The 26115-nt window shown below is 37.0% G+C and overlaps 1 protein-coding gene across 4 annotated transcripts in view; it reads right to left on the reverse strand.

Annotated features, from left to right (window-relative positions):
- Window positions 1-3703: 3703 nt before the first annotated feature.
- Window positions 3704-26115, reverse strand: part of LOC149022347 (Glyceraldehyde-3-phosphate dehydrogenase-like family protein) — a 69882-nt gene continuing 47470 nt past the window's right edge. The window contains exons 8-13 of one of the 4 annotated variants that reach the window (XM_089150475.1): window positions 24798-24838; window positions 18734-18787; window positions 18429-18592; window positions 16379-16448; window positions 13476-13535; window positions 4548-4566 (exon numbers count right to left, since the gene is read on the reverse strand). In XM_089150475.1, the coding sequence (XP_089006601.1) occupies window positions 13509-13535; window positions 16379-16448; window positions 18429-18592; window positions 18734-18787; window positions 24798-24838 (356 nt within the window). In that variant the 3' untranslated portion in view covers window positions 4548-4566; window positions 13476-13508. Of the gene's footprint in view, window positions 4567-5515; window positions 6312-6338; window positions 6533-13475; window positions 13536-16378; window positions 16449-18428; window positions 18593-18733; window positions 18788-24797; window positions 24839-26115 lie in introns of those variants that run through there. The other 3 variants (XM_089150473.1, XM_089150476.1, XM_089150474.1) reach the window with 3 other exon arrangements.

Here is a 26115-nt window from a genome sequence, read left to right on the forward strand (position 1 = left end):
GGTATTGAAGTCGAGTGACCCGTGATTGACAGTGACATGACTCTGTGTCATCTAAAAGAGGTAACTAGTCCATGAGGAGACTTTATGGTCTACTGTTTATGTAACAACCCCCGTAATTCTAACCTGGGATCCGTATTGCAAGTTCGAGTACTCGAAGGTCCATTCGAAATAAGTTGTGGAATATCTGGATTGAAGTCCATGATCTATACATGAGCCCATAGATCTGGATTTAGCTGATGAAGAACCTACCATACCAGGAATTTAAAGAAGAAATTGTAGAAACCCTGATGGACTGGGAAAGTAGATCATTAGTCAAAGTCAAGTTGTGATTGAAGATGTCTAGAATCAAAGTAAGAACACCCCCACATGTTGTATGGGGTTAGGTTTGAGTTGGGGATCAACCCCTTAAGCAAAGCACCCAAACCAATCTTTGATGCATCAATATAAACTGTCAAACCGCCAGAACTATCAGGTATAGTCAAAACCGGGGCACTTGTCAATCTATCTTTCAACTCTTGAAAATTCTTCTCACACGCGTCAGTCCAAACAAACTTCTCTTATTTTCTAGTCAGCTTAGTCATGGGAGCAGCCAACCTAGAAAAGTTCTCAATAAACCTTTTGTAGTATCCTGCCAATCCAAGAAAACTTCTTATTTCCGTCACAGTCTTTGGTCTTTCCCAATCGGAGGTAAGTCGATCTCACACCCTCTACATTCTTTCCTCATCTCTTTGAATGGTGTGGATCCATCCTCTTTAATGGATTGGTAGTGAGTTAATTATGTTGGTTTTATTCCCCATCAGTGATCTTGGTTAGATCATGTCCGAAAATGGATCCTTGAATCTAAATAAAGGATAGATATGATTGAAGGAGATGATGTGAATATTGAATCATTAGAATTCTAGGGTTTTGTTTCGTGCTTGTGTTGTAGGCTCCTTAAGGACAAAATTAGGTTTTAGATCATCCCAAAATGGATCAAAATTGGGAGATCAAAAGTCAGAATTTCAGACTTAGATGTAGTCTAGAACAGGGGTGGTTGGTTGGCCAAGTGACCGGCTGGGTCACAGTAGCCCTGTGAAGTTGGTTGTTGCTCTGATTTGACTCATGTCCTTAATGTAACTTTGTAACCTATCTTTAGATGATCTCTGAGGTATACTAGGATTGTTGTGAGTGAGGTCTAACTGCACTATAATAAGCTTTTACATATCTACAATTAATGGCAAAACTCTTATATATATGCAATGATATGCTCTATGATGAACTGATTGATTACTTATATACATCATTGTTTTTATAATTTGTTGTAATAGTATGATTCAATGAATTGTAATTAAATGTATATTGTGGATCATGTTTAGATTTATTCCATTACTTTATGATGTTGAATGACTGAGTATGCAATGATGAGTTATGATGTGTTGTAACTATGGTGGAGGGTATCCATACTGGGTATCCATTGTTTGTCTTATCAGGGGCTGTGGGATGGGACACTGCCTATTGATGCCCCATAGCACTATCATGGTTGCTGGATGACATACCTAGGGAGTCTAGATTGCATGGTTAGGTACCCACACATGCTACTACCCTTTCGATAGGGGTACTGAAGCCGAATGACCTGTGATGACGGTGACGCGACTCTGTCTCATCCTACAGAAGTATCCAGTTGCGAAGATTCAGTGGTCCACTTTTGATCATGCATTGGTAGGATTGCATATGTTAAGGGTTTGGGCTCATGGACATCCAAGGAAAGGTCGAGAGTCGTGAGGGGTCATGAGAGCATCCGCCCCAACAATATGTGGATGACCATAGGGTTAAGGAATGGAGTCCAACAGTAGTAGCCAGTCCGTGAGAGTTATCATTCCTAGGTAGAGAAGGATTCTGAATCGAGTTGGTTGGTGCCATAGGGGAAGTATCTGGACTACATGTAGTATATTACTGTATGACTTTGCATTGGATTAAAAACCCTGACATGCGCCAGTACTCATGCTAATGGTCGTGGTGAGAGAGTGTGGACCTAAACTCCAGCCATGGTTGATTGACAAGGAGTGAACCCCTTGCCCAAGATCCCAATAGAGGTAACCAGTCCGTGAGGGATTAGAGTGACTAGACCTACCCAGAGGAGGGCTGGTGTTATATCTTAAAGCATATCCACCATTTAGAGACTTGCATAGTTAGATTTATAGCTACATCCATATATTTGAATATTATTCTTTATATATATATATATAGGAACACTACCAATATGTATGTGAGATGTGTTTTCCTTACTGACTTTGTCAGAACTCATTCCTTTTTGTATGTTACATTATATTATACAGATGGGTATACTGGATCAGGAGAAGTTCTGTATGACTAGAGCGACTCCTGTGAAGAAGTTGTAGCGACATCAGTGGGAGACGGAGATGTATGTCATGAAGCCTCCTGCAGATGCTTGGAGTGTGCTTATAGCACCCATTGGCGGTAGAAGGAGATAGATAATTCAACACTTCGAGAAGTCGGTGGAGGAGAGTTGGATGGCTCCCCTTGTTGCTAAATTAGAAGAGAAGACCCTCGCTCAGGAGAGAACTAAAAGAATAAAACTGAATTAGTTTAATTTTGCTTTCGCTGAACTCGATCAATTTTTGGAACATATCACTTTAATTCTTTTCTTTGATTCATTCTTGGAGTATTTGGACTCATGTAATTATTTTTTATTTGAATTATTTGAATTTACTCTTGTTCTTGATTATTATTGCTTGCATTTACTTTTATTGATGGTAAATCGTGGATATTGTGATGTATTGCACCCACAGGTTGTCGGGTAGGACCGATACTGGTGGGTGGTGTGTGACAGTTTATCATGCAATGGTAGGGTTGCATACATTAGAGTTGGGCTTATGAGCGTCCAAAAGATGGTTTGGGTGTTGTAAGGGAACATGAGAGTATCCGTTCCAATAATATGTGGATGACCATAAGATTAAGGAATTGGATCCAATAAAGGTAATTGGTCCTTGAGGATTCACCTTCCTAGGCGGTGAGGACATTAGACCAACAATACACTAGATAGGAGGAAGGGTTTCTAGACCACATGTAATGTATTACCATAGGACCTTGCATTGAGTTTATAATCCTCACATGCGCCAATACTCAAACCAATGGCTGTGGTGAGAGAGTGTGGACCTACCCTAGCCATAGTTGATGATGAAGACTGTACCCCTTACCCAGGATTCCAAAAAATGTAGTCAATCCGTGAGAGATCAAAGTAACGAGACCTACCTAGAGGAGGAATATCTTAAAGCATGTCTGCCTATATAGAAACTCGCATAATTTGAATACTAGATGCATTTCATTATTTCATCTACTATTCATTACGTGATTTGGTACATATATGAAATTGTTGCTTTACTGAGTTCATTAGAACTCATCCTTGTGGATTATCTTTGTTTTCGTCGGATGTCTATTCAGAAATAGGAAGAAATTTCTCATACGTGGAAAAACACCTCTAAAGAGGTATTGGAGGCATCAATGAAATCTGCTCCTGATTAAAATAAAGCTTTTTGCGAGTACATGAAATGCATTTCTAACACTTATTGACTAGAAGAGAGTCCAGGTTGTCTATGAAGGAAGGTCTCATGACTCCATGAATCGAGAAATACAAAATAGAGTACCCTAAGAAGTTGCAGGACAATGATAAAACATGAAGGTTCCTTCGATAATTTTTTGCTTCCACTGTTACATGCATTGTTACCTACCGTTAATACACTCCTTTGATATCATTCAATGTTATCTTGGATTTTGAAAACATTTATTCATTAACCTGTTATTAAATTGCTCTTTACTCTTGGTTATGAAATTTTGTGTATTTATTATTACTGATGATGTAATTGACAATCTAATCCGCTACCGGAAAGTGGGGTGTTTGACAATTATAACACTAGAGCTGCTTGAACTCTCACCTTTTGATTTTGTTTTCTGTTTTTTTTTGGTTAAAACCTCCGAGTTTTGTCACCTGAGCAATGTTTGAAAGGCAACTTATAGCAATGGTAAACCCAATGATTGTGATTACAAAGGAAGTGGAGATCATAGCTGTCAAAGCTACCTCTTATCACATGTCACTTTTCGTGAGCCAGAGTGCGACTTGGAACTTGAGACCTCTTGGAGAGTCTGGGCATATTAAGCAGACCACAGCCCATCAATTACACCCAGTAGTTGTTTTAAGTTACCCAGGTAACTACCAACATTTCCTATATATTTGTTTCTTAGTTGGAAGCAAGAAAAGAAAGATGTCCATAGCTCGTGGTCCTTCAAAAAAGGATTTCCCTTCTACGGCTGAAATTTGGCGTACAGGCCCAGCAGAGAGTTTCCCCGAAGATCCAGAATCAAGAAAATTCCTGGGGAAAGAAAGGCTCTCTCTTCTCCGTCGCTGTCTCTGTCTCTACCCACACAAAAGAAAATGAATCCTTATGAAGAAAAGAGATCCTGAAGATCAATAATATCAGCAAGAACTCCAGCTGCAGTAGTGTCATTTCCTGCTCCAGCACCTTGAATAACCAATGGGTAGTCCTTATAACATTTGCTATAGATCTCCAACTGCAAGTTGAAAGGGACAACAAACAATTAACTCTGGTTCCAGTACAAAATCGAAGTGTACAGAAATGCAATGAATTAAAAAAAAATGTAACATATAACAAAGAATCAAGCATGGATCATGAACAGAACTTCACAAGCCAATGATGCCAAATGCAGCAAGTGTAGGACAAAATTCATGCCTAGATCATGTTAAACTTCTGATTCTATCTGAGGCTAAACACAAATACTACACCTTTCTAATGGAAGTATGGATTGGGAAAAATTTTAACTGCCAATGAAGTAAAATTTCCTTCTACCCAAAAAAAGAAGTAAAATTTCCTTGCACTGTAACTACTATAGACAACTGAAGAAAGACTTTCAACCAACTATAAACCTCGTTCTAACATGTAGTCTGCAGAAATTTGACACAGGCACAGAGACATCAGGAGTCATGACATAATATTTGATTATTTATAAATATTTTTCTCTGCAAACTTGGAGCTTTAAAAGTCACCAGTGGAAAATTCCACAAATTCGACTGCCAAAAAAAGTGCTACATCTTCATTTTAGGTATTGGCCATGTTCCAGCAAGTCTTACCCTACGCAATGTAAATCAATCCCAAAGCTGTATCCAGTCCTTGGTAAAGAGTAGAGAAAAAGATAGATTCAGGAAGAAGGAAAGAGAACAAAAAGGAGATGAATATAACCTTGGGACTCATGACCACATGTTGAGACTCCCACTTCATTCAATATATATAATAAGACACAACCCAATTACGGGAATAAAAGGAAATACACCATGAACAATAAAATCACTGTTCATGTGAACAGTGCCTATACGAATTGTTCACAACATTTTCATGTCAACATTGCTGTGAACCCCTTAATCGATAACTTCTAAGATTTCCCCCCTCAAGTTGAAGCCTGGATGTTAATTATTCCCAACTTGTAACAAATTAAACAATTTTAAAATTCCAAAGAGAGAGAAAACAATAAAGGGAGCCATGATAAAACAATGAAGTGTTGAGATATGGTATATAGTGTTGTTATACCATATCTCAACACTTGCCCTCTAATTGGAGTATACACACATCAAAAAGAAAGCTCGAGCTTAAACCGACAAGAACATATGAAAGGCAGCCCAAGTCTTGAACCCACGTGGTCATGAGTGCTAGCAAGATCAAAGCAACATTCCAATCAATTATTATTAATTCATCCACAATAATAGTCCAAACAAATCCAACTAGCAACATGCCAATACCAAAAGCTCTTCCCAAGGAAGACAACAAAATGTAGCACCATATCAAAGATCCTTCCCAATGAAGGCAAAATATTACAGAACCTAACGGTCACATAAAAATCCATTATAAGTACAGCTCCAACGATAACTCAAAACCTATAGGAGTGTAGCTCCAATGGCTACATGAAATCCCATAAAAATGCAGCTAAAGTGGCTACATAAAAACTAAAAGCTATAGCACCAATAGCTACAAAAAAAGCTTATCAAAGTGCAGCTCCAAAATGGCTACATAAAAACCTACAATGTTGCAGCTTCAATGGCAATGGAGAAGCCCATATAAGTTGTAGCTCCAGTGGCTACACAAAATTCTGTAAAAGTATAGCTTCAATGGCTACACAAGAACCCATAAAAGTGCAGCTCCAACAACAATCACAACTTATTCATCCCAATTAGGCTCACTCCTTAGCTCCGGTGTCAGATTACATTACTTGCAATAAGCATCTTCATCTCCCCCTCACATGTAGCACTACATGTGAACAAATAGTGACCAACATTCAGCACTGAAAGGATAGCTACCTCAACAAATCTTACAAGCAAGAGAGTGAGAGACCCAACAAGTAAGATCCCAATAAATTTATCTTCAATCATCCCACCACAGTAACGAATAAAATCCCAATAACCATTTCCAACCTCCCTTTCACTCAAAAGATTGAAGGATCATATTGTGATGCTGAACCAAGCTGTCAACTGGAAAATCATGATGCAATAGAAATTCATCAACAACTGATTTTGACCAAGAGAACAGATTAATGACCATATGTGCAAAAACATGATAGCCAATTAACAAAATAAATGATTCTGAAGAATAAAATCACCATCATTGTCTTCAACCTCTTTTAACTCCAAATATGAGTGTCCTCTCGACAGCCACACATCATGGCCAGCAAGGAACCCACTAGTTCCTTGCAATTAGGAACCAAATAGTGTAAACCCAAGGGCAACAATCCTCTTCAATACATAGTTGTCAAGGCGTTGCCTTGGCAGAAATGAAGGGCCTATGGCGAGTGTCACCACAGGCAAACTCAATAAGGCGTTCGACTCGGCTTTGAGGCATCTCTGAGTCGTCGCCTCAAACGACTCGGACGCAATATTACACTAGGTGACCGACTTTTTGAGTTTTAAAAATTGTAATTTATTTTATTCCAAATCAAAGGTAAAACATAATTTGAAAAGTAGATTCCAATCGGAAAGAATCTAAGGGGTGAATTGTTATATAGGTGTTACATATTAGCATTTGTAACATTAAATTAATTTAAAAAAAATTAAAAAAACGAGATTGAAATCTCATTTGAGCATTCGAGCATACTCGATCGAATCGAGCCCTAACCCCTAACCTCTCTGCTCTCTGCTACTCTTCCTCTGCTACTCTCTTCATCTCCGACTCCGATACCAACCACCAGTGACACCGGCAACAGCCAGCGTCATCACCGGCGACAGCCAGCGTCACCGTCGACAACCATCTGGAGATTATAAGCTTGACGTAAAGACAGGTCTTCCCTTGACGTGCTCATCTCATCATCCCAGCAAGCTCCTGAAGTCTAAATTAAATCGACCCAATTTATGTAGCTTGAAGCTGATGCTTACTACGGCCCTGCTTCGTTATTTCTCTAGAGCTTGAGTAAAACAAGACAAACCCCAGAACCCTCTTCTCAGTTGAACTCTGATTTTTGTTTTTCATCAACCAAAACTCCACCATATCTCAGTTGCAGGCTTGCAACGGCCAACCTCTAGCGACAGCAACGTGCCATCGTGTGACTCTCTTTCTTCTTCTTTCTTCTGCAACTAATCATTATTTTTTTCCCAAATTCATTTTTTTCACCATGCGACCCACTGTTGCGGTTGCAGGCTTGCAGTGAGTCAGTGACCAAGTTGCAACAGCTTCCGATCACCATCTCAGGCAACAGTAAGTCGCCGGAATGCTCTTTTTCTTTTTTTTTTTTTTTTCTTCGCAACTGATTATTAATTTTTTTCCTAAATCCATTTTGCAACTGTTGTGATTGCAGCCTTGCAAGCTTGAGCGAGTCAGCGACCAAGTTGCAGTAGCTTCCGGTCACTTTGGTCACCATCTCAGGCGACGGTAAGTCACCGGAATGCTTTTTTTTTCCCTGCGTTGTAGCTATGTTATATACTTATGTAGTTATATGTTGTCCGTAGCTTTGTTCACCATTTCTGTGAGTCTGTGACTTGCAAATTGCACCTGATTGCATAGTTCAGAGCTACTATCTAGTGTATCTGCATTTTTTTTTTATTTGTAATGATTCTTCTTTGTTGAATTTGTTCCATATCTGTTTCATCTACCTTATTGTATCATTTTAATGATTTTTTTCTTATCTAGTGTACGTGTGTATTTGTTTTTCTTTTGTTGTTTGGTTTTTTCTGATAGTTCAGCAACTTGGTAAAACTGATGAATTCTTTTCTTGCATAAGCTTCAGGGAGGTTTTTGTAGGTTTCTCTTAGATTTAAATGGTCCCTTTGCAATTTTTTAAATATATTTTTCAAGATCAGTTGATGTGAATCATGTGATGGACCACTAGGTGAGGTTTTAGCAGTGATTGTATTCTCATAAAATGGCATTCAACCATAATTGTGATTAGCCTACTGATTATTGCTGTTTATTAGGTTCAGTGTATTTTTTCAATTCATTCTCCTTGATAGTTTGATTTAAAAGCTTGATTATCAATTTATCATGAAGTGTGATGATTAGATGAATGCATAGGATTTTTATTGTGATGTGGGCCATGTGGCATGGTGCAAAATTCAAATTATATGGTATCATTATCAATTTTGTTATTGTTTTTAATTTTGGCTGATTATATGTGTATGTAACTATGTTTCATGTTTTTTATTGTAGATATTTACTAGTTATTTAAAATGACCTCAAGGCCCTCAAGTGATAATCAGGCGGCTGCTTCTAGTCAGCCTATTCCTAGTGGGGGTGAAGCTTATGATCCCTCAAAAGACCCAAAGAGAAAGGCCAAGTCAAATGACCCAAGGTGGAAATATGGGTATTGGCCAGATGTTGCTGATACGAATACAGTCAGATGCAGTTTGTGCAGCAAAAACTTTAAAGGAGGAATTAAAAGATTGAAGCAACATCTAGTGGGTGGATATGGGGATGTTGTGAAGTGCACCAAGACCACTGTAACAATTGCCCAAGAGATGAATGCAGTGTTGGTGAAAAATAAAAAGAGGGTTGTTGTTACTGATTTGGATAATGAGTATGATGACATTCAAATTGGAGAAGAACATCCTATTCCTGCCTCTAGGCCCTCTACTGGAGGAGGTACATTAACTAGTGTAGGGTCTGAGGTTGAGGTGTGCTCCAAGATACCAAGCTCTGGGACTGCATCAATGAGACTGAAAAGTGCCCTTAATAAAGCACCAGTAAGGGGTCCCATGGATATGCATGTTAGACGCACTCCTGAAGAACTTGTTGAAGAAAGGAGGGCTAAGGGTGCTACTCAAACAACCATCTTGAATAGAATGAGATCTCTTGAAGAAAAGAAGCGAGTGGATAACCACATTGCTGATTGGATGTATCAATGTGGCATTCCATTCAATGCAGTTAAAGCTAAAAGCTTTGAGGTGATGGTCGAGTCTATTGCACAATATGGTTTGGGGTATAAGCCCCCAAGTTACCATGAAGTCAGGGTGCCTTTGTTGAAGAGTGCAAAAGAAAGGACAATGGAGATGAGGAAAAGTTATGAAAAGTATTGGAGGATGTATGGATGCACACTCATGTTTGATGGGTGGACTGACAAAAAGGGTAGGCATCTCATCAATTTTCTTGTCAATTGTCTAGAGGGAACATTCTTCCTTGGTTCTGTGGATGCATCTAGCCAGGTGCAAGATGCAAACATGCTGTTTCAGTTATTGGATAGCAAAGTTGAAGAAATTGGGGAAGAGCATGTAATTCAAGTGGTGACTGATAATGCCTCAAATTACAAAGCAGCAGGGGAATTATTAATGGAGAAGAGGACTAGATTATATTGGACTCCTTGTGCAGCCCACTATCTTGATTTGATGCTAGAGGACATTGGGAATTTGAAACAATATAAGAAAATGATAATTCAGGGGAAGAGAATTACCACTTTCATTTATAGGCACACAAGTTGCTGGAGGCCTTGAGACAGAAGACAAATGGCAGGGATCTTGTGAGGGCTGCAGTGACTAGGTTTGCCACTTCATTCTTGACATTGCAAAGCTTATTGAAACACAAGGATGATTTAAGGCACTTATTCATTTCTGAGGAGTGGACAAATTTCAATTTGTCCAAGACAGAAGCAAGGAAGAAAGTAGCTGAAACAACTTTTTCTACAGCATTTTGGCATGGTGTGGAGGATTGTATTAGAGCATCACAACCTTTTATGATTGTATTGAGGATTGTGGATGCTGATGAAAGACCCGCATTGCCTGAAGTGTTTGTAGCCATGTAAGAAGCTAAGAGAAGAATAAAGGACAATTTTAGGCAAAGAACGACTCTGGAAAAAAGTCATACAAATCATTGATAGGCGATGGGAGTGTCAGATGGAGAGACCTCTATATCCTGCAGCCTATTTTTTGAATCCTAGGAAGTTCTACAACTTAAATGATGTAGATGATTATGAGTTGATCACTTCTCTCCAAACTTCTTTCAATGAAGTTGTTGGAAGACTAGTGCTTGATGCACATCAACAAGATAAGATATTGTCTTGGGTAAGTGACTACAAGAAAGCTAGAGGTCCTTTCTCCACAGCTATGGCTATCAGACAGCGTACAACTATGAGTCCTCGTAAGTTTTTACTTGTATATTTTATTTTTAGTTATACTTATTTGGTTTGTAACTCTACCTATTATGTTAATCTTTTTTTTTTAATACTATAGTTACATGGTGGGATACACATGGAGGAATTGCTTTTGAGCTTACAAAGATTGCACGGAGGATACTAGGCCTTTGTCGTTCTTCCTCTGGTTGTGAACGGAATTGGAGCACATTTGAGTTTGTAAGTATTAAATGATTCAAGTATTTAAAACACTTTTAAATTTAAATTTAGAAAAATGACTTGGGATTCTTTTCAATTGCTTATGAATTCAAATTCACACCAAGAAGAGGAATAGGCTGGAACATGAAAGGTTGAATGATCTAGCTTTTGTTTAGTACAATCGCCGTCTTCAAGAAAGGTTCGATGAAAGGCGGATAAAAAAGTATAAATTATGATCCACTACTCCTTGATGAGCTTGACTGGAGCAGTGAGTGGATGGTTAATCAGCCTAATGATTTAGTCCATCCTGAGGGTGATCTTACTTGGAGCACTGTTGATAGAGCTATAGGGGCATCTTCATCACTTGAGGGCTAGAATAGACCGAGGAGATGTCAACCAAGTGGATCAGCATCTGGTGGAGTTAATATATGTTACTCACGTAGCAGGTCTTTGGAGAGGATGGTTGAGGAACATGACTATGAGTCTGATGGAGACATGGAAGAAGAGGAAGATTTGCATGATGATGAGAACATTGCAGATGATTTTGGTTTGGGGTCTACCTCTTTGGAGCAACAAGAAGTTCGAGAAGATCTCCCACTTGCTACCAATTTGCTTGATGATGATTATGACTAGCTGACTTATACTTTTCTATTGGGAATTTTGGATATGGATTGTGGATTTTTATTGGGAATTTTGGCTATGGGTGTGTTGGTATATTTGGGATTTGAACTTTAGATTTTAGATATAAGTGGGACTGTTTGCTTAAATATTTAAAACTCTCTATTTAGATATAATATGCTTTGTTTCATTTTCTTACTTGTGAGGATATTTGGCTACAGCTCAGCAATGTAGAAGAGGTGGAGTTATAGGTGCTGGTGGAGGTGGAGCCGTGGAGTTGTAGGTGGTGCTAGTGTCGGTGACATTTAATGAAGGTATGTTGTCTAGTGTTTATTTGTTTTGCTCATGCATCTATGTGTTTACTATTTAGTTACATTTTATCATATCTTGATTCTTGTTAATGATAGTATGATACTTGAAATTTATTTAAGACCTACTATGTGTGGTTTGTAGTATGTTGGATAATTTGAGGTAGGCTAAATGGCTAATATTAGTTTTTTTTATTATATATAAGATATGATTATAATGAATTAGTGTATGAGATGTACACTAAAAAGTAAAAATTTCACTTAAAACGCCTCGACCGCCTCAAAAGCGCCTCAGAGGGTGCCTTGTCGACTCATCGCCCCAACTAGCTAAAACCGCCTCACATCGCCTCGTCACCATGACAACTATGCTTCAATACTGGACCATACTAAATAGAACTTTCCAAGTGAACTTCAACAAATCAGCTTCAACCCAAAATATCAACACTAGATATTTTAACCACCTGATTCTTCACCAAGATGGAAAATCCATCAACAATAACCAAGCAACAATTCTGCCGTGGTTCAAGAACCAGATCCGAAGCAAAGCATGATGAAGCTCAATTGAAACCAGAAAGTTTCTTCAATTGATGCAACCAAGACAACTATGGATAGATTAGATTTTCAGACACTGAAAGAATGTGAGCATAGAAGCAATATAGACACCGCCCCCCGCCCCCAAAAAAAAAAAAAAACTCAAACCAGTGGTAATAACATTTTGACTCAATATCAGCAGGCAATTGATTGCACCCGATTCAGTTTGCAAGGTTGGAAATGTGAAAGCCAAGAACAAATCAGAGCAACAAACCGGTTCAGCAATTAATAACGCCTTCAATTTCGACAAGTAGAAACCATACAACGGAAGCAGCAAAACTAAATTTACGGGTTCTTCAGATTCACATCGAGATCAACTCCTTCAAGTGATTCAAGCACTAAATAGAAAATGAAAGCAGATTTGGAACAGATAAATCCTGGCTGAACTGACAAGCAGTGGCTGCACCAGCAGAAAAGCAACAGTAGGCACAAAGAGATGTAAAAGCAGAACCAGCACCAGTGTATAGCCGAGAGAAGAAGCAGCAGAAACCAATGGTAGCATATCACATGTGCAATTGACACGAGCCAATGGACAACTACCCAGTAGTACTTGCCATTGGCTTCAGGAGACATGCACTCTATTCAAAATAAAACAAAATCAGTCCATGAAACCTTAGTTCTTTTTCTTCATTGAACTACGCTTCTTTCCTCAGCCAGAAACCCTAAACAATTCTCAGGACAGAAGTACTGGATACAACAACTGTGATACCATGCCTGTAAACTACAATAAGTGCTTAGTAGGGAGCAAAGAAAAAGCGAATTCAGCAAGAAGAGAAAGGAGACGGTTTTAACCTTGGGAATCATAACCTTATGTTGAGACCCCCACCACTCAATATATAATAAGACACAAACCCTATCAAGGGCATAAAAGTAAATATACCATAAAAAAATATTAGAACTCACGAGTTACTGTTCATGACATTGTTCGTGTGAACAGTGTAGTGAACTACTTGACAGATAACTTCTAGCATGCAACAACAATAGTTTCTTTCACATTGAACCAACTGAAGTCTTTATCATGGAGAAGTGGAGAACACTTCCACTACTTTAAATCTGCTTTAAGGTCTTCCCTATAGCAGATCCCAATGGAATGTTTGAGAAATCTTTATTTATGCCAAGATCATTTTCCTCCTTTATTAAATGAAACAGAACCTGCTTCTTACTCCCCTATTTTTTTCCAGTACGCTAGTCCCTCACCACTCGGCTCTTCCCCTAAACACAAAGAAGGAGAAAACCAATGAAAATAAGCAAAATATTGTCAATTGAAAGACCTCCACATACACACCATTCGACTGTTCTTGTCACAAGGCTATTAAATACTTAATCATGAACAAAGAGGTAAAAGAAACCATCAGGAAAAAAGAAGAAAAAAAAAATTTGTTTCTGAAGGTTTTTTCCCATTCACACCAAAAATCATTTTTGTTTTGTATCTAGGGTTTAATGTATCTGCTGATACAATATGATATGAGAGAATACGTATCAATATGGGTCACTGCCACTATGATACACACCCAATATGCCTTAATATTTTTAATAACTGGCATGAATCAGATTGTATCAAAATGTATTAGCCATATAGTATATCACGACTGATAGATCTGGATACCAATGTTACATTCAGTTTAGGGTTTAGTGGCATGTATCGACTGATACATACCGATACATTCCACAAAAAGCCAGTTCACTTATAGTCTTTACTTGATAAAACTCCTGGAAAGCTCTCAACCAAGAGTCTAAAATCTTCCATTTAATTTGATTTTCAAAACAGTTGGACTCATGGAACAAAATTCGAGCGATATGGTCGAAATATTGCTCGAAATGCCAGCAAATTTTGAAAACGAAACGAAATTAGCCTTTAAAATGTCCAATTTCGAGCCGAAACGACACACTTGTAGCCTTTAAAATGTCCAATTTCGAGCCATTTCGACCCCTATAGCTAAATTTACCTGTTTCGATCCCTATCGCTAAATTTACCTGTTTCGATCCTCTTTTGAAATTTTTATTTATTTCTCTTGCTTTCATCCCTCTTTTCACCTAATTTCTATAGCTCAATTTCATTCAAACACTAGATTTGCTCCTCCATTTGTGCATTTTCTCAAATCTTGCAAGGTGAGTAACCAACTTCCTTATTTTTTTATTTTTGTTTTGTTTGTGCCTTAAATCATCTTAGATTGCTTCCAAATTTAAGTATGTTTACTTTAGAGTGTTGATCTATAAATTTGTAGTGTCAAAATTATTTTTTTGATTCTCCTTACTATTTTTTTATTTTTCTGTTATTAAAAATTATTTAGTAAATTATGTATATTGTTAAAAATGTATATATATAGTACATGTATGAGCTTCAAATTAATGTATGTGAGAGTTGAGACACCATATTGCTGTTATGGTGTTGAATTAATTTTTTTCTTCTGTTAATTATGTAATTTTACTGTATTTAATATATATTTAAATAATTAAAAAAATAATTAATTTCTGTTTTAAACTTAAAAATAGGAGAGTATTAGTGGAAGCATGTATGCAATTTTTGGAGCATGTTGTGGATATTTTTAAGATAGATAGTGTGTATTTTATATATTTTCAAATTATTTATTTATAAACAATAGGAGGCCACGTACAGAGATGCAGTTATTGACTACGTCCAAAACTATATGGGGCGAACATCATGGGACTTGTATTATCATTTGTATGGGGTGCAGACGGAAGTGGGGTTTTTTTTTGAAAAGAATAGACTTGTAAAAACCAAACATTCTCACTTTTTCTCATATGTAGTATATACTTGGAAAGTTGGATGTTACATTTTCAATGGTTTTTTTAGCAAACTTGTAATTCTTTAGTGTTTATTATACTTGAAATAGGTAGTATGCAAGAATCAAAATCAATTTGAGTGCATTTGAGGCTCAAAATTAAGTTTTCAAGAGTCCGATAAAAAGTATCCAGTTTCGGTCAAAATTTCGACCGAAACATGGAAATTTCGACCTTTTCCAAGGTCGAAATTTCCATTTCGATCAATATTTTTTCCTTGGTTGGACTTAAAAACTAATAAATGAGCTCTAGAACATCATCCTTTGCATCATCCAACACGCTTGATGGCTATAAACTATCACAACATGAAACCTCATCCTTTGTTGATTTTGTTTTTCAAAGAAAAAGGCATCTTAGTACATGAGGCTTCTGCCACTGCAGATTCTAGGTAGGGTCATAAATCATAATGCATGCAGTTTCCTTGCTATTTCTGTAGAGGCTATTTCCAGAACCTCTGGTCACTTAGTTACAATGTAGCAACCTTAAACATAGCACCAAGGACTACCATCTTGTTATCTGTTGAAAATTGAATGTATATATGAACTATGGGGTTGACATTCCACGGTTCCACCAATGAACTATTTGTGCAACATGGAAATATTCTTCTGATAAACATGTCAGTGTATATTGGTATTCAAACTTCATAAACACATTTAATTTCATCAACAACTCATGTGTTCTTTCCACCTATTTTTTATTTCCACATTTTAAGATACAATTTTGAATTTTTCTATTTCACTGCATGGGTGAGATGCACCCCTAAATTTGACATATGGCATATCCAAGAATTCTATGTACAAGGTTAAATAACTATATCATCCATTTATAGTGTGACAGGGGGAACTTTCTCTTTAACACAATACAAGTTCAATTTTACTTTTAGCTTGCAGGAATTAGAAAAATGAGAAATTCAGAAAAAATTATGGAGCAATAATTAAAAAAAAAAAGAAAAATACAGAAAAAGTGCCTGATGACCAAGTTGAGACATAAGAATTTTTCGATTTCTCCGGGAATATGTCACTAGTATGCATTTTCATGAATTCAGTACATGAGCAAAACATTGACTTTAGGGTTTCTTACCACTATTATGGTTGCCAAAAGAATTCTCATGTGCAATTCATTCAATTTATCTTTCAGAACGAATCTTTAGATTGTGACTTTGTTGGCTCATTTGAATGTAACCAGGTATTACGAGGATTAGAAGAATATATAACATGATCAAGAGGAATTGGACATTAAATAAGGAGACCTACCACATTGTCACTTCCTCTCAATCTCCCCAGAGCAGAGTTTTTAGGCAACTCTTGAACGCCAACATGACACCTGATAGAAAAGACAAATATTACCAACAGCTTTAAGGTGCTAGCATGAAAGTTTAGGAAGTGGAGTCCACCTACCATGTTGCTGAACAAAATAAAACCTATGGGTTGATGGTGTTACGCATATTGGTATTTGCTCAATGGTCAACACTCTATATGGAAATATATTTTGGTGATGATAAAACATAAAAACCTAGGTAATAGTCTAGCAAAACTGGAAACTTGGTGATAACCTAAAGGTCACGTTAGTACTGCGAAAAACTGAAATTTACAAAACCAGGTAGTTTTGGCATAAAACTTGACATGTGATTGGTTGATCAAAACTGGTCGAAACCAATGAAACTATCAAAGCTAGCCGAATCCAACGAAACTGGGTTGTTGAAATTAGTTAAAATTTGTCAAATTTGATGTTCATTGTTTGAAAAAATTGAAATTTCAAAATATTTTGAAACCAGTCAAAGCCTAGTTTTTTTGGACTACAAGACCATCTCATCTTGGACTCTAGGAAACCGAAATTTGATTCCATGATACTGATGATAAGACATGAACATCAAGTATGTGCTGCACCTCTATAAATCTTGTGCATTTTTATTATGTTATTGTTTTTATACTACACTCATAAGCTCCAAATTAGTGCCACAGCCTTTGAATATCCAATTCACACCCTTATGGCAAAACCTGATGTCCAGAAAATAAGTGTTGACTGATAACCTAACACTCAAGCAACAGATTCATCTGAGACCACGACCTACGATTTCCACGAAAACACAACATTGTGGTTAGTAATCCAAACAATATTGAAATGATGGCTAACATTAAATAAATTAGATCCCCTTGTTTATAGCATTTTTTTTTTCTTTCAAATAGGCTATGAGAGTGTACATGGAAGATATGGTTTTGGAGAGAGGAATGAGGAGGGACCTCAATTTTAGATTTTGCTATTGCTTTTGATCTATATATTGTAAATACTTACTTCAAAAAGAGAGATGAAGATTTAATTACCTTCAAAAGTGGACATCATAAAAGCCAAATAAATTTCTTCCTAAGTATAAGGCCTGATAGATTGTTGTGCAAGGATTGCAAGGTGATAGTAGGGGAAAGTTTAACTACACAACATAGACTTGTGATATTGGATATGTGCCTAAAAAGGTGCAAAGTTAACTATCCTAGGATAAGATAGTGGAATTTGAAAGGGGGGTGCTTGAAATCCTTCGCTAATGAAGTAGTCAAATAGGGAAAGTGGGATTTTGAGGGAGACACTAATGCGATGCGGAATGAGATGGCAATATGTATTAAGGTGGATAAAGATGTCCTAGGTGAATCAAAAGGAAAGCTTCATTCTTATAGAGAGACTTGGTGGTAGGATAGTGAGGTTTAAGCTGCCATTAGGAATACAAAAGCTAGTTTTAAGACATAGCAAAGAACTAAGGATGTTGAGGATCTTCAAAGGTATAGGTTGGCTACAAATGAAGCTAAGAAAATTGCAGGAAAAACAAGGGAGAAGAAGTATGAAAGGTTATACAATAGTCACTCGACTGAGATAAAGGGTATATTGGTCTTTCTAAGTTACAATATATACAATAGGGTATAACTGTAATTTTTATTTTTAGTACACATACAGCTAAGGATATAGTTGTCTTTTCCTCTAATCAATTTACCATTATAACAGAAAAGGGGATGATTGCCAATTTGACATACTTGTGGGGTGTCTCTGCTTTTCGCTATTTATTTTGGGTGTCTCTGAAATTTATTCAGTATATGGTTTAAAACACAAATTTAAAGGGCAGACCCTACCACAACTGTAAGGTTGCTCCATTGAAGCCTTGTGGTCACTATTTTAAGTTGGGGAACAGCCTCTTCATGAAGCAGACATAAGATTGCATAAAGTATGACCCTCCCGCAGACTACATAGTAATGCTGGGTACATTCATTTTACTATAGCCACACAGTTTATCAATCTCAATCCAACAAAAATAGAAGATACCTTGTTCCCAAAATTGAACAGACATAACGGAGTGCGTTTCCTTTTGAAGAAGCCAATTTAATTCTCTCCTCGATATCTTTGTCAAGCATTTGAAGCCCATTAGCCAAAAAATCTTCCAAGGACATTTTATCAGGCCCCATTTCAACAGGATACAAGCTTTCAACCTGAGATAGTACATTGCAGGAGAAAGAAACAGAATATTATTTTAAATAAAATTTGCTCGCACCACAGGTTTCCAGCAGATAAATGAAAAGAGGTGCATCTGGTAATAAAAACTAAAATATTGAAAAGTGATTAACATGAACCTTAATGTCATCCAAGTTAAGTTGATAACCAAGAAGTCGAGAAAGGATCAAACCCTATACAAAGGCCATGAAACATAATAAATTATACAAAATCATAAGGCATAAATTCATACTAAATTTGGATGAGGTGAAAAGTAGACAATTCCATGTGCTTATGTCTAAAGTGAAATTAATTTAAAAGAACAAAATGGAAACTTTCTCATCATTTGCTTACCTTAGATTCCTCGTAACTTTTTCTCCTCTTTTTGGTGATAAATATCAATAGTATACCCTCAATAGTACATGGACTTGTTTAAAAGACATGTCAAACAAAACATTTTATCCCCATTGGCATTTCAGAATAAAATACACTGACCAGGTTATTTGTGTTTTAGTTTGCATCCAGCCAATGTGGTGTATTGGAGATGCCTTTGACATGTGTTGAAGCATCTCAATACAAGTTTCTAGGCTTGAAATATGTTGAATTATAGTTGTTGGTTTTTTTTTTGGCAGGGGGTGGGGTAGGCTGGAGTATAAAGCTTAATGGGTACAAATAAAATACTTTTCATTCTTTTGGGGGTTGTAACCAATTTGCGATTTATTACCGAAACATGGGGGTTCGGTGGTTACTGAAATCCCGAGATTTTTTTTGGCAGGGGGTGGGGTAGGCTGGAGTATAAAGCTTAATGGGTACAAATAAAATACTTTTCATTCTTTTGGGGGTTGTAACCAATTTGCGATTTATTACCGAAACATGGGGGTTCGGTGGTTACTGAAATCCCAAGATTTTTTTTGGCAGGGGGTGGGGTAGGCTGGAGTATAAAGCTTACAACAACAACAACAACAACAACAATAATAAGCCTTTTCCCAACTAAATGGGGTCGGCTACATGGATTCTTGCCCTCCAATCGGTTCTGTTCAAGGTCATGCTAGATACAAGGCCTAAGCTATACATATCCTTTCTCACCACTTCTCCTAAGGTTATCTTAGGTCTACCCCTAGCTCTTCTAGTTCCTTTAATATGGATTATATCACTTCTCCGAACAGGAGCATTTATAGGTCTCCGTTGAACGTGGCTGTGCCACCTCAAACGACTTTCTCTAAGCTTATCACTTATGGGAGCAACTCCCAGACCAACTCTAATATGATCGTTTCTTATCTTATCCATCCTAGTTTTGCCACTCATCCATCTTAGCATTCTCATTTCTGCTACACTGAGTTTATCTATATGTTTCTTTTTAACAGCCCAACACTCTGCACCGTACATCATAGCTGGTCGGACAATGGTCCTATAAAATTTTCCTTTAAGCTTTAATGGAATACGCCGATCACATAAGACCTCGGATGCACCAAAACATACTTTTCATTCTTTTGGGGGTTGTAACCAATTTGCGATTTATTACCAAAACATGGGGGTTCGGTGGTTACTGAAATCCCGAGATTTCGGCAAAATCTTTTAGAAATTTGACCAGGATCTCGGTCAAATTTCGCCCCCCTAACGTAAAATAAAATACGGTTTCTTATTAAGGTGCCATTTATTTTGGGAGACAAAATATACATTTGCAAGGGTTTTGGTCAATTAACCTTACCTAGTTACCTTACGCATTTCAATCAATTTGGTTTCCAATAATAAATTTATAATTTTAATAACTTTACCTTATAAATTAAATTACATCTTTAGTTTACAATTATAATTTCAATCAATCTTACCTTATGATTTGACTTCCAATATGCATTTCAATCAACCTTACCTAGTTACCTTATGCATTTCAACCAACCTACCTTTAGATTTGATTTCTAATTATAAATTCAATCTAACCATATCTTATGATTTGGTTTTCTAATTATGCAAATCAATTATAATTTCGTTTCCAATTATTCAATCAATTTTACCTAATTATCTTATGTGTTTTGGTCAACCAACCTTACCTTTAGCCCGAATTTCGTCTATAAATGACAAAAAATTGCCTAAGAATTTGTTTGACAAGAAAAAAATAATAATAAAACGAAAAATCAGCGAGAAATCGATGAATCGGCAACTTTCAGCGATATTTTGCCAATATGTCTCACCTTGGTTGTAACTTGTAACCCCAACTTTGCCACTTTTAAGTCATTATATATACAACAATATAGTTACCAGGGAGCCATTTTATGATCTAGACATCTATGGTCTTTAGAAGTTTTTATCTTTTTAATTTACAATATGAGATTTTCTTTAAAGGCATATAAAGGAAAATGGAAGATGTGGATGAGTTCTACTCTGGTTAGGAGGACATAAGTCCCTTTTGTTTTCTTTTTTGGGTCAACTAGGATGACTTAAGTCAGTCAATAGGGTTGACACAGAGATTAGTAGGCTAAAACAGAATCTATCCAGGTACTTGAAGGGAAATAACAGTTGAAGGACTAGAAGAGGAAGAAGAAAAACAACATAAGAAGATGGAGCAATGTCGTGTATTGTAGCCATTGTACAATATTCGATCGAAACCATCGAAGTTTCACACTTTAAGAGCCACGAAACAAAACCATGGGGGAGCGAAAAAAGTCCCAAGTTTCAGTTGAAACCTTGCAAATTTTGACAAAACCATGCAAAACTAGAAGATTTCCCCCAATTGGGCTGAAACCTGGTTCGTCCTAGCTAGACCAGCCGGTTTATAAGAAAATTTTTGAAGGAAACCTAGGAAATTTCGTGGAAACCTAGGACTTTTTCCTGCAAGTTTCATGGTTTCCCCAAATTTTTTATTTTTTCTTTCTTTCATTTTTCCCCAAATGCTACAACCAATACCCCCTTCATCAGGACTTCCCCATCCAAATTGTGTATTCTCTAAAACTGGTTATCTTAGGCATGTTGATGACCAGACTTATAAAGATGCAATTGTCGATTACCTTAACAACCATAGGCATAACATGTCATGGGATGTCTATGTTTGTTGGTCGGAAGAGAGGATGTTGCAGGCACGGTACTACTCGGCTAACGGGATGGATCCACTGAGGCACTCCTCTTGGCATTGAGTTGTACTCCCTTTTATTGTCAATTACTTTATATTTGATGTTTTGAACTTAAAAGTTATATATTGAATGTTATGTACTTAAGCAGTTAAGTTTATAGTGTACTTTTCGGACAACTCTACATTGATGTTATGTACATTGAATGACATATCTACATTGACTTTTTTTTAGCAAAATGCATGTGCCAATGTGTTCTTTATACTCTAATTAGCCTAAATGTAGAGTCCCACCCAAAAATACTTCCTAAACCCTATCGAAACTTGATGTCAAAAATATAGGCTCCAAAACCCAATGCCACAATAGCTATTCATGGCCCCAAGCCCAAACTTCAAAGGAAATCCCAAGACCCAAAGTGATATAAGGCTTCTACTAGCCCGTGGGCACTGCCTCTTGCACCCCTGCGAACCCCCTTGTGCTTTGGGGGGAAGGTCGTCGACAACAGAATGTGAAACATGAGACATACCCAACACATGAAAATAATATATGTTGAACACCGTGGGCCAATCTACGAACACACAATATTGAATTTTTTTTTTTGGCAAAGTGGATTTGTTTTTATTTGTTAGTGTGGATGGGCATGGAAATAATATATTTACATTTGTTAAAATTCGCATTCCAGACTTCTAGTTTCGCCCGCATATAGCCAGGCATGTGCCGATCAAGAACACCACTTTAGATTAGGTTTTGAGCAACAATAACAGCCTCATTGTGTTTATTGGCCTCAAATTAGGCTGGACACTAAAAACCAGGCCATAACATTCAATAGAAATAAAAGAAGTTTTCGCAATTTTGCTGAAATCTTGGTATTTCGCCCATCTCACCAAAGGGTGAGATGGCGAGATGGGGCGAAATTCTGAACCATGATCCTAGTAGAATCTATTCAAAGAAAATAAAATTGAAATCCTAATTGAAATAAATATCTTAACAGAAGTCTAACTCACTCTTATGTAGGAAATAGGAATAATAAATAAAACAGAATACTTAATTAAGTCCACCTCCAGTTGGACCAAACCCCATGAGACCAGTTATTCTAGAACCGGTTTGATACTACATCACAAAGAGGAGATGGAAAATATACAATGGATAAAAGAACCACATTGTAGAAGTCCTCAACTATTAGGCTTTGATACCATGTAAATTATATAGCAAAGAAAAGAGAAGAAGAACAACAACAAGGAGCAACTCTTTGAGTTCAACCATATGGCACTACTCCCCAAAATTTTCATTAGTATAGGCAACGGACACATTAAGGAAACAAATCAAAAGTAAAAGAGCATGCCAAAAATACACTCCCAAAGGAGGTCCTAGTATTTGCACCTAACCGTGATACCAAGATCCTTTTGGGATCTCATCAGATCTCACACTTCAAACAAGACCCACTGGTCTGTAAGCGACATACGAACTAATTTGTGGTCTATCTATGGTACTTATAGCATATATAATTCACGATGTCGGTGGTATTTCCCTACATACTGTCTCCTGGTCCTGCTTATGTAAATTCTTGGAAAAGGCCTTCATACGGGGACAATCCATAGTTTAGGATTTCCTTACTACGGATGATGTCATGGTTTGAGATCTCGACCTTGATAGAGATCTCGGTCCCTCCAAAACCCGAGTTCTCAAGAGATCTTGGGCGAAATCTGGTAAAAATCCCCAGTCAACTCGACCCAACTCAAGGCCCATCTTGGTTTAGGGCTCAATTAGGGCTGGAATTCTGTATTTAGCCTATTTAAGGCAAATGATGCTTTAGATTTGTGAGAAAACAATTGTATATATAAGTTTCAACTCAACCCTAACTTTGAAACTGATACACTGAAGGAGTGAATATGCAGACTTATAAAACATAAAATACACAACCATTACTTGATATTGATATATATATAAAAATTTAAAAAAATTTAAAGTCAAATAATACATTAAACATGTTCAACCATTCACATTTTCACATTACAACATTGGTATACTTAAAAATTACACCCCAAAAGTACAAGAGTAAAATCATTGATAAGCAACTCCTCCAACTCTACTCCACCAACACCAGCATCAGCACCAGCACCACCTCCACTAGTATAGAACATAGTACTGAAAAAAATGAAGTTCGGGAAAAACACTTACCTTGCTTTAAGATTGGCTTCAAAATCACTAAATCTTTGTTATAGCCTTACAGGTGAGTTAAATAGCTTGTTGATGCAGCCTAGGTAGAGATGTGACCAACTTTCTAGTGAAAAATTCAGCCAAAACACCAAAACTAGAAAAAGCAGAAAGAATGTTGAGACAAGTCAAGGCAAGTCGAGATCTTGACCAAGGTCAAGGCGAGTCGAGATCTTGACCAAGACGTGGAATTTTTGAAAACTGGGTTGGATCGAGATCTTGCAAGATACTAGATCTCGAGTTGACCAAGATCTCAGTGGAGATCTTGTATTTTTTTTTTTTTTTTTTAATCGTCTTGATTCTCATGAGATCTCGTCTAAAGGTCTCAAAGAAAGGAGATCTTGGCTGAGATCTCGCAAGACCTCGAACCATGGGTGATGTATTCTGATGTCATCTTTGTGCATGGAAAACAAAGTGTTCACAGCTCAGTGCATCCTAGTAATTGGCAAGGGAAGTGGACTTTTTAAAGTGGCATGGATGGTACCAAGTTTGTGATGAGTTTCTCATCACACCAACAGATACTTTTTAGCTGCAAGGGACACAAAAAGTGGAGATGCATTTCCTACACTTTGGAAAGAGAGAGAAGTTTTTTAAGATAGCTTCCATGTGAAGTCTGACAAGTCAAAACTTCGCATGGCAATCATCTATTTGCATTTGGAATAGCTTATTCCCAGAGGCCAAGTATTATTTTGTCGCGAATGAATTAAAATTACATGTAGAGTGTAATAAAGATGAATTGACTATCCTTCTGTACTTGAAGCAGGTTCCAGACTCTGCATGGTTGGACACTCCATATAAATCAACAAATTTTGCTCAGGGCAAAATGCAATTAACTTGTTTGTAAAGGGATGTAAATCATCAAGGGCTTTCACCTGCCTCAGCATAGGTAGATTCTACTTTGATTAGCAAAAGTTAAAAATGTACAAACCTTTCTCGCAACATCCATTCCACCAAGGTCATCACGTGGATCTATGAAAAGAAAGAATAAACAGTAAAGACAAACTAAATTCCACAAAGAGCGGAAGCGCGATTTCAAGATGTAGGAATGATGGGAAAAATATAGCAGCATAACTAAGTTGATCACATTAGTACATAACTGCATCACAAAATATACCAAGAAGTAACAAAGTTTATTATGAAATATATAATGTTATTTTCCATCGCATGAAAACGGTGATGAATAATCAAATAGATAAGAGACATAAATGAGGGATAATTAGGGTGCAAGGCAAAGAATCTGGGTTCAATAGATAACCATATCTACATTAACACAGCTTAGAAGCTGGATCTTTAACAGCCCCTTCAAAATATTAAAAAAAAGAAGAAAAAGGAACTCCACAAAGTGGGACAAGGTAAATGATTATGCAAAAAACTACGGGAGTTATTAATTGGCTATTTATCAGAGAAGATGTACCTAATTAAACAAAGAGTCTAGATTACACAAACAAGTACATATTTCAACACAAGAGGAAATAGAAACTATCAAAAAGTTGACATCTCTAATTGCAAGTTCACCTCATACAAGTGAACAGATGCATATATACTGACATTTTCTTCTCTTGATGCATATATACTTACGTTTTCTTCTCTTGGATTACTGAATTCTATTTCTCCCTAATCCTTTGTAAGAATTCAGTTCTGGTACACACTTATTGATCTTCCAGTTGGCAAGCATGACAAGGCCAACATGAATAAGGTCGAGAAGAGGAAACATTTTGGTGCTTAGGATAGGATATTAATTGCCATCTGTATTGCATGTTTGGAGCATTGAATGATAAATAATCATTATTTTAAACATATCTCTTGCCTCAAAACACCCTGTTTGGTTAGATGTTAAATTATGAAAGTCACGTCCAATAAAGTTTTTTCGGGGAAAGTTGAGTGAATTAAATACTAAAAAAATGAGAACCTTTAAAATAGATAAATAATCAGAATGAGAAATTCAATGGCACAGTGTGCAAAATTCACAGTTGAGGAAAATCAAATTTTCCAGGGGTTGTGGGCGTGCTACTTTCCTGCAGTGCTAGGAAACGTTGGAGATGGTAGAGTCCTGGATTTGAAGGAGGGATATGGAAGGTTGCAACATGAGTTAAGTGAGGGTGATAGAGATAGACCTTAACAGGGGCAGAGAGAACTATGGGGGTAGATGGAATAAATCAGGGTAAGAGCTACATCAGGATGGAGAAAGACAGTAGGGGTTATTTACCTGGGCAGGTGATTTCTTCTCTGGCTGACACTAAGAAATC

This window comes from Hakea prostrata, chromosome 3 (assembly GCF_041222555.1).
Source record: "Hakea prostrata isolate BN-2017 chromosome 3, UWA_Hpros_2, whole genome shotgun sequence".
In the NCBI taxonomy this organism is placed as follows: domain Eukaryota; kingdom Viridiplantae; phylum Streptophyta; class Magnoliopsida; order Proteales; family Proteaceae; genus Hakea; species Hakea prostrata.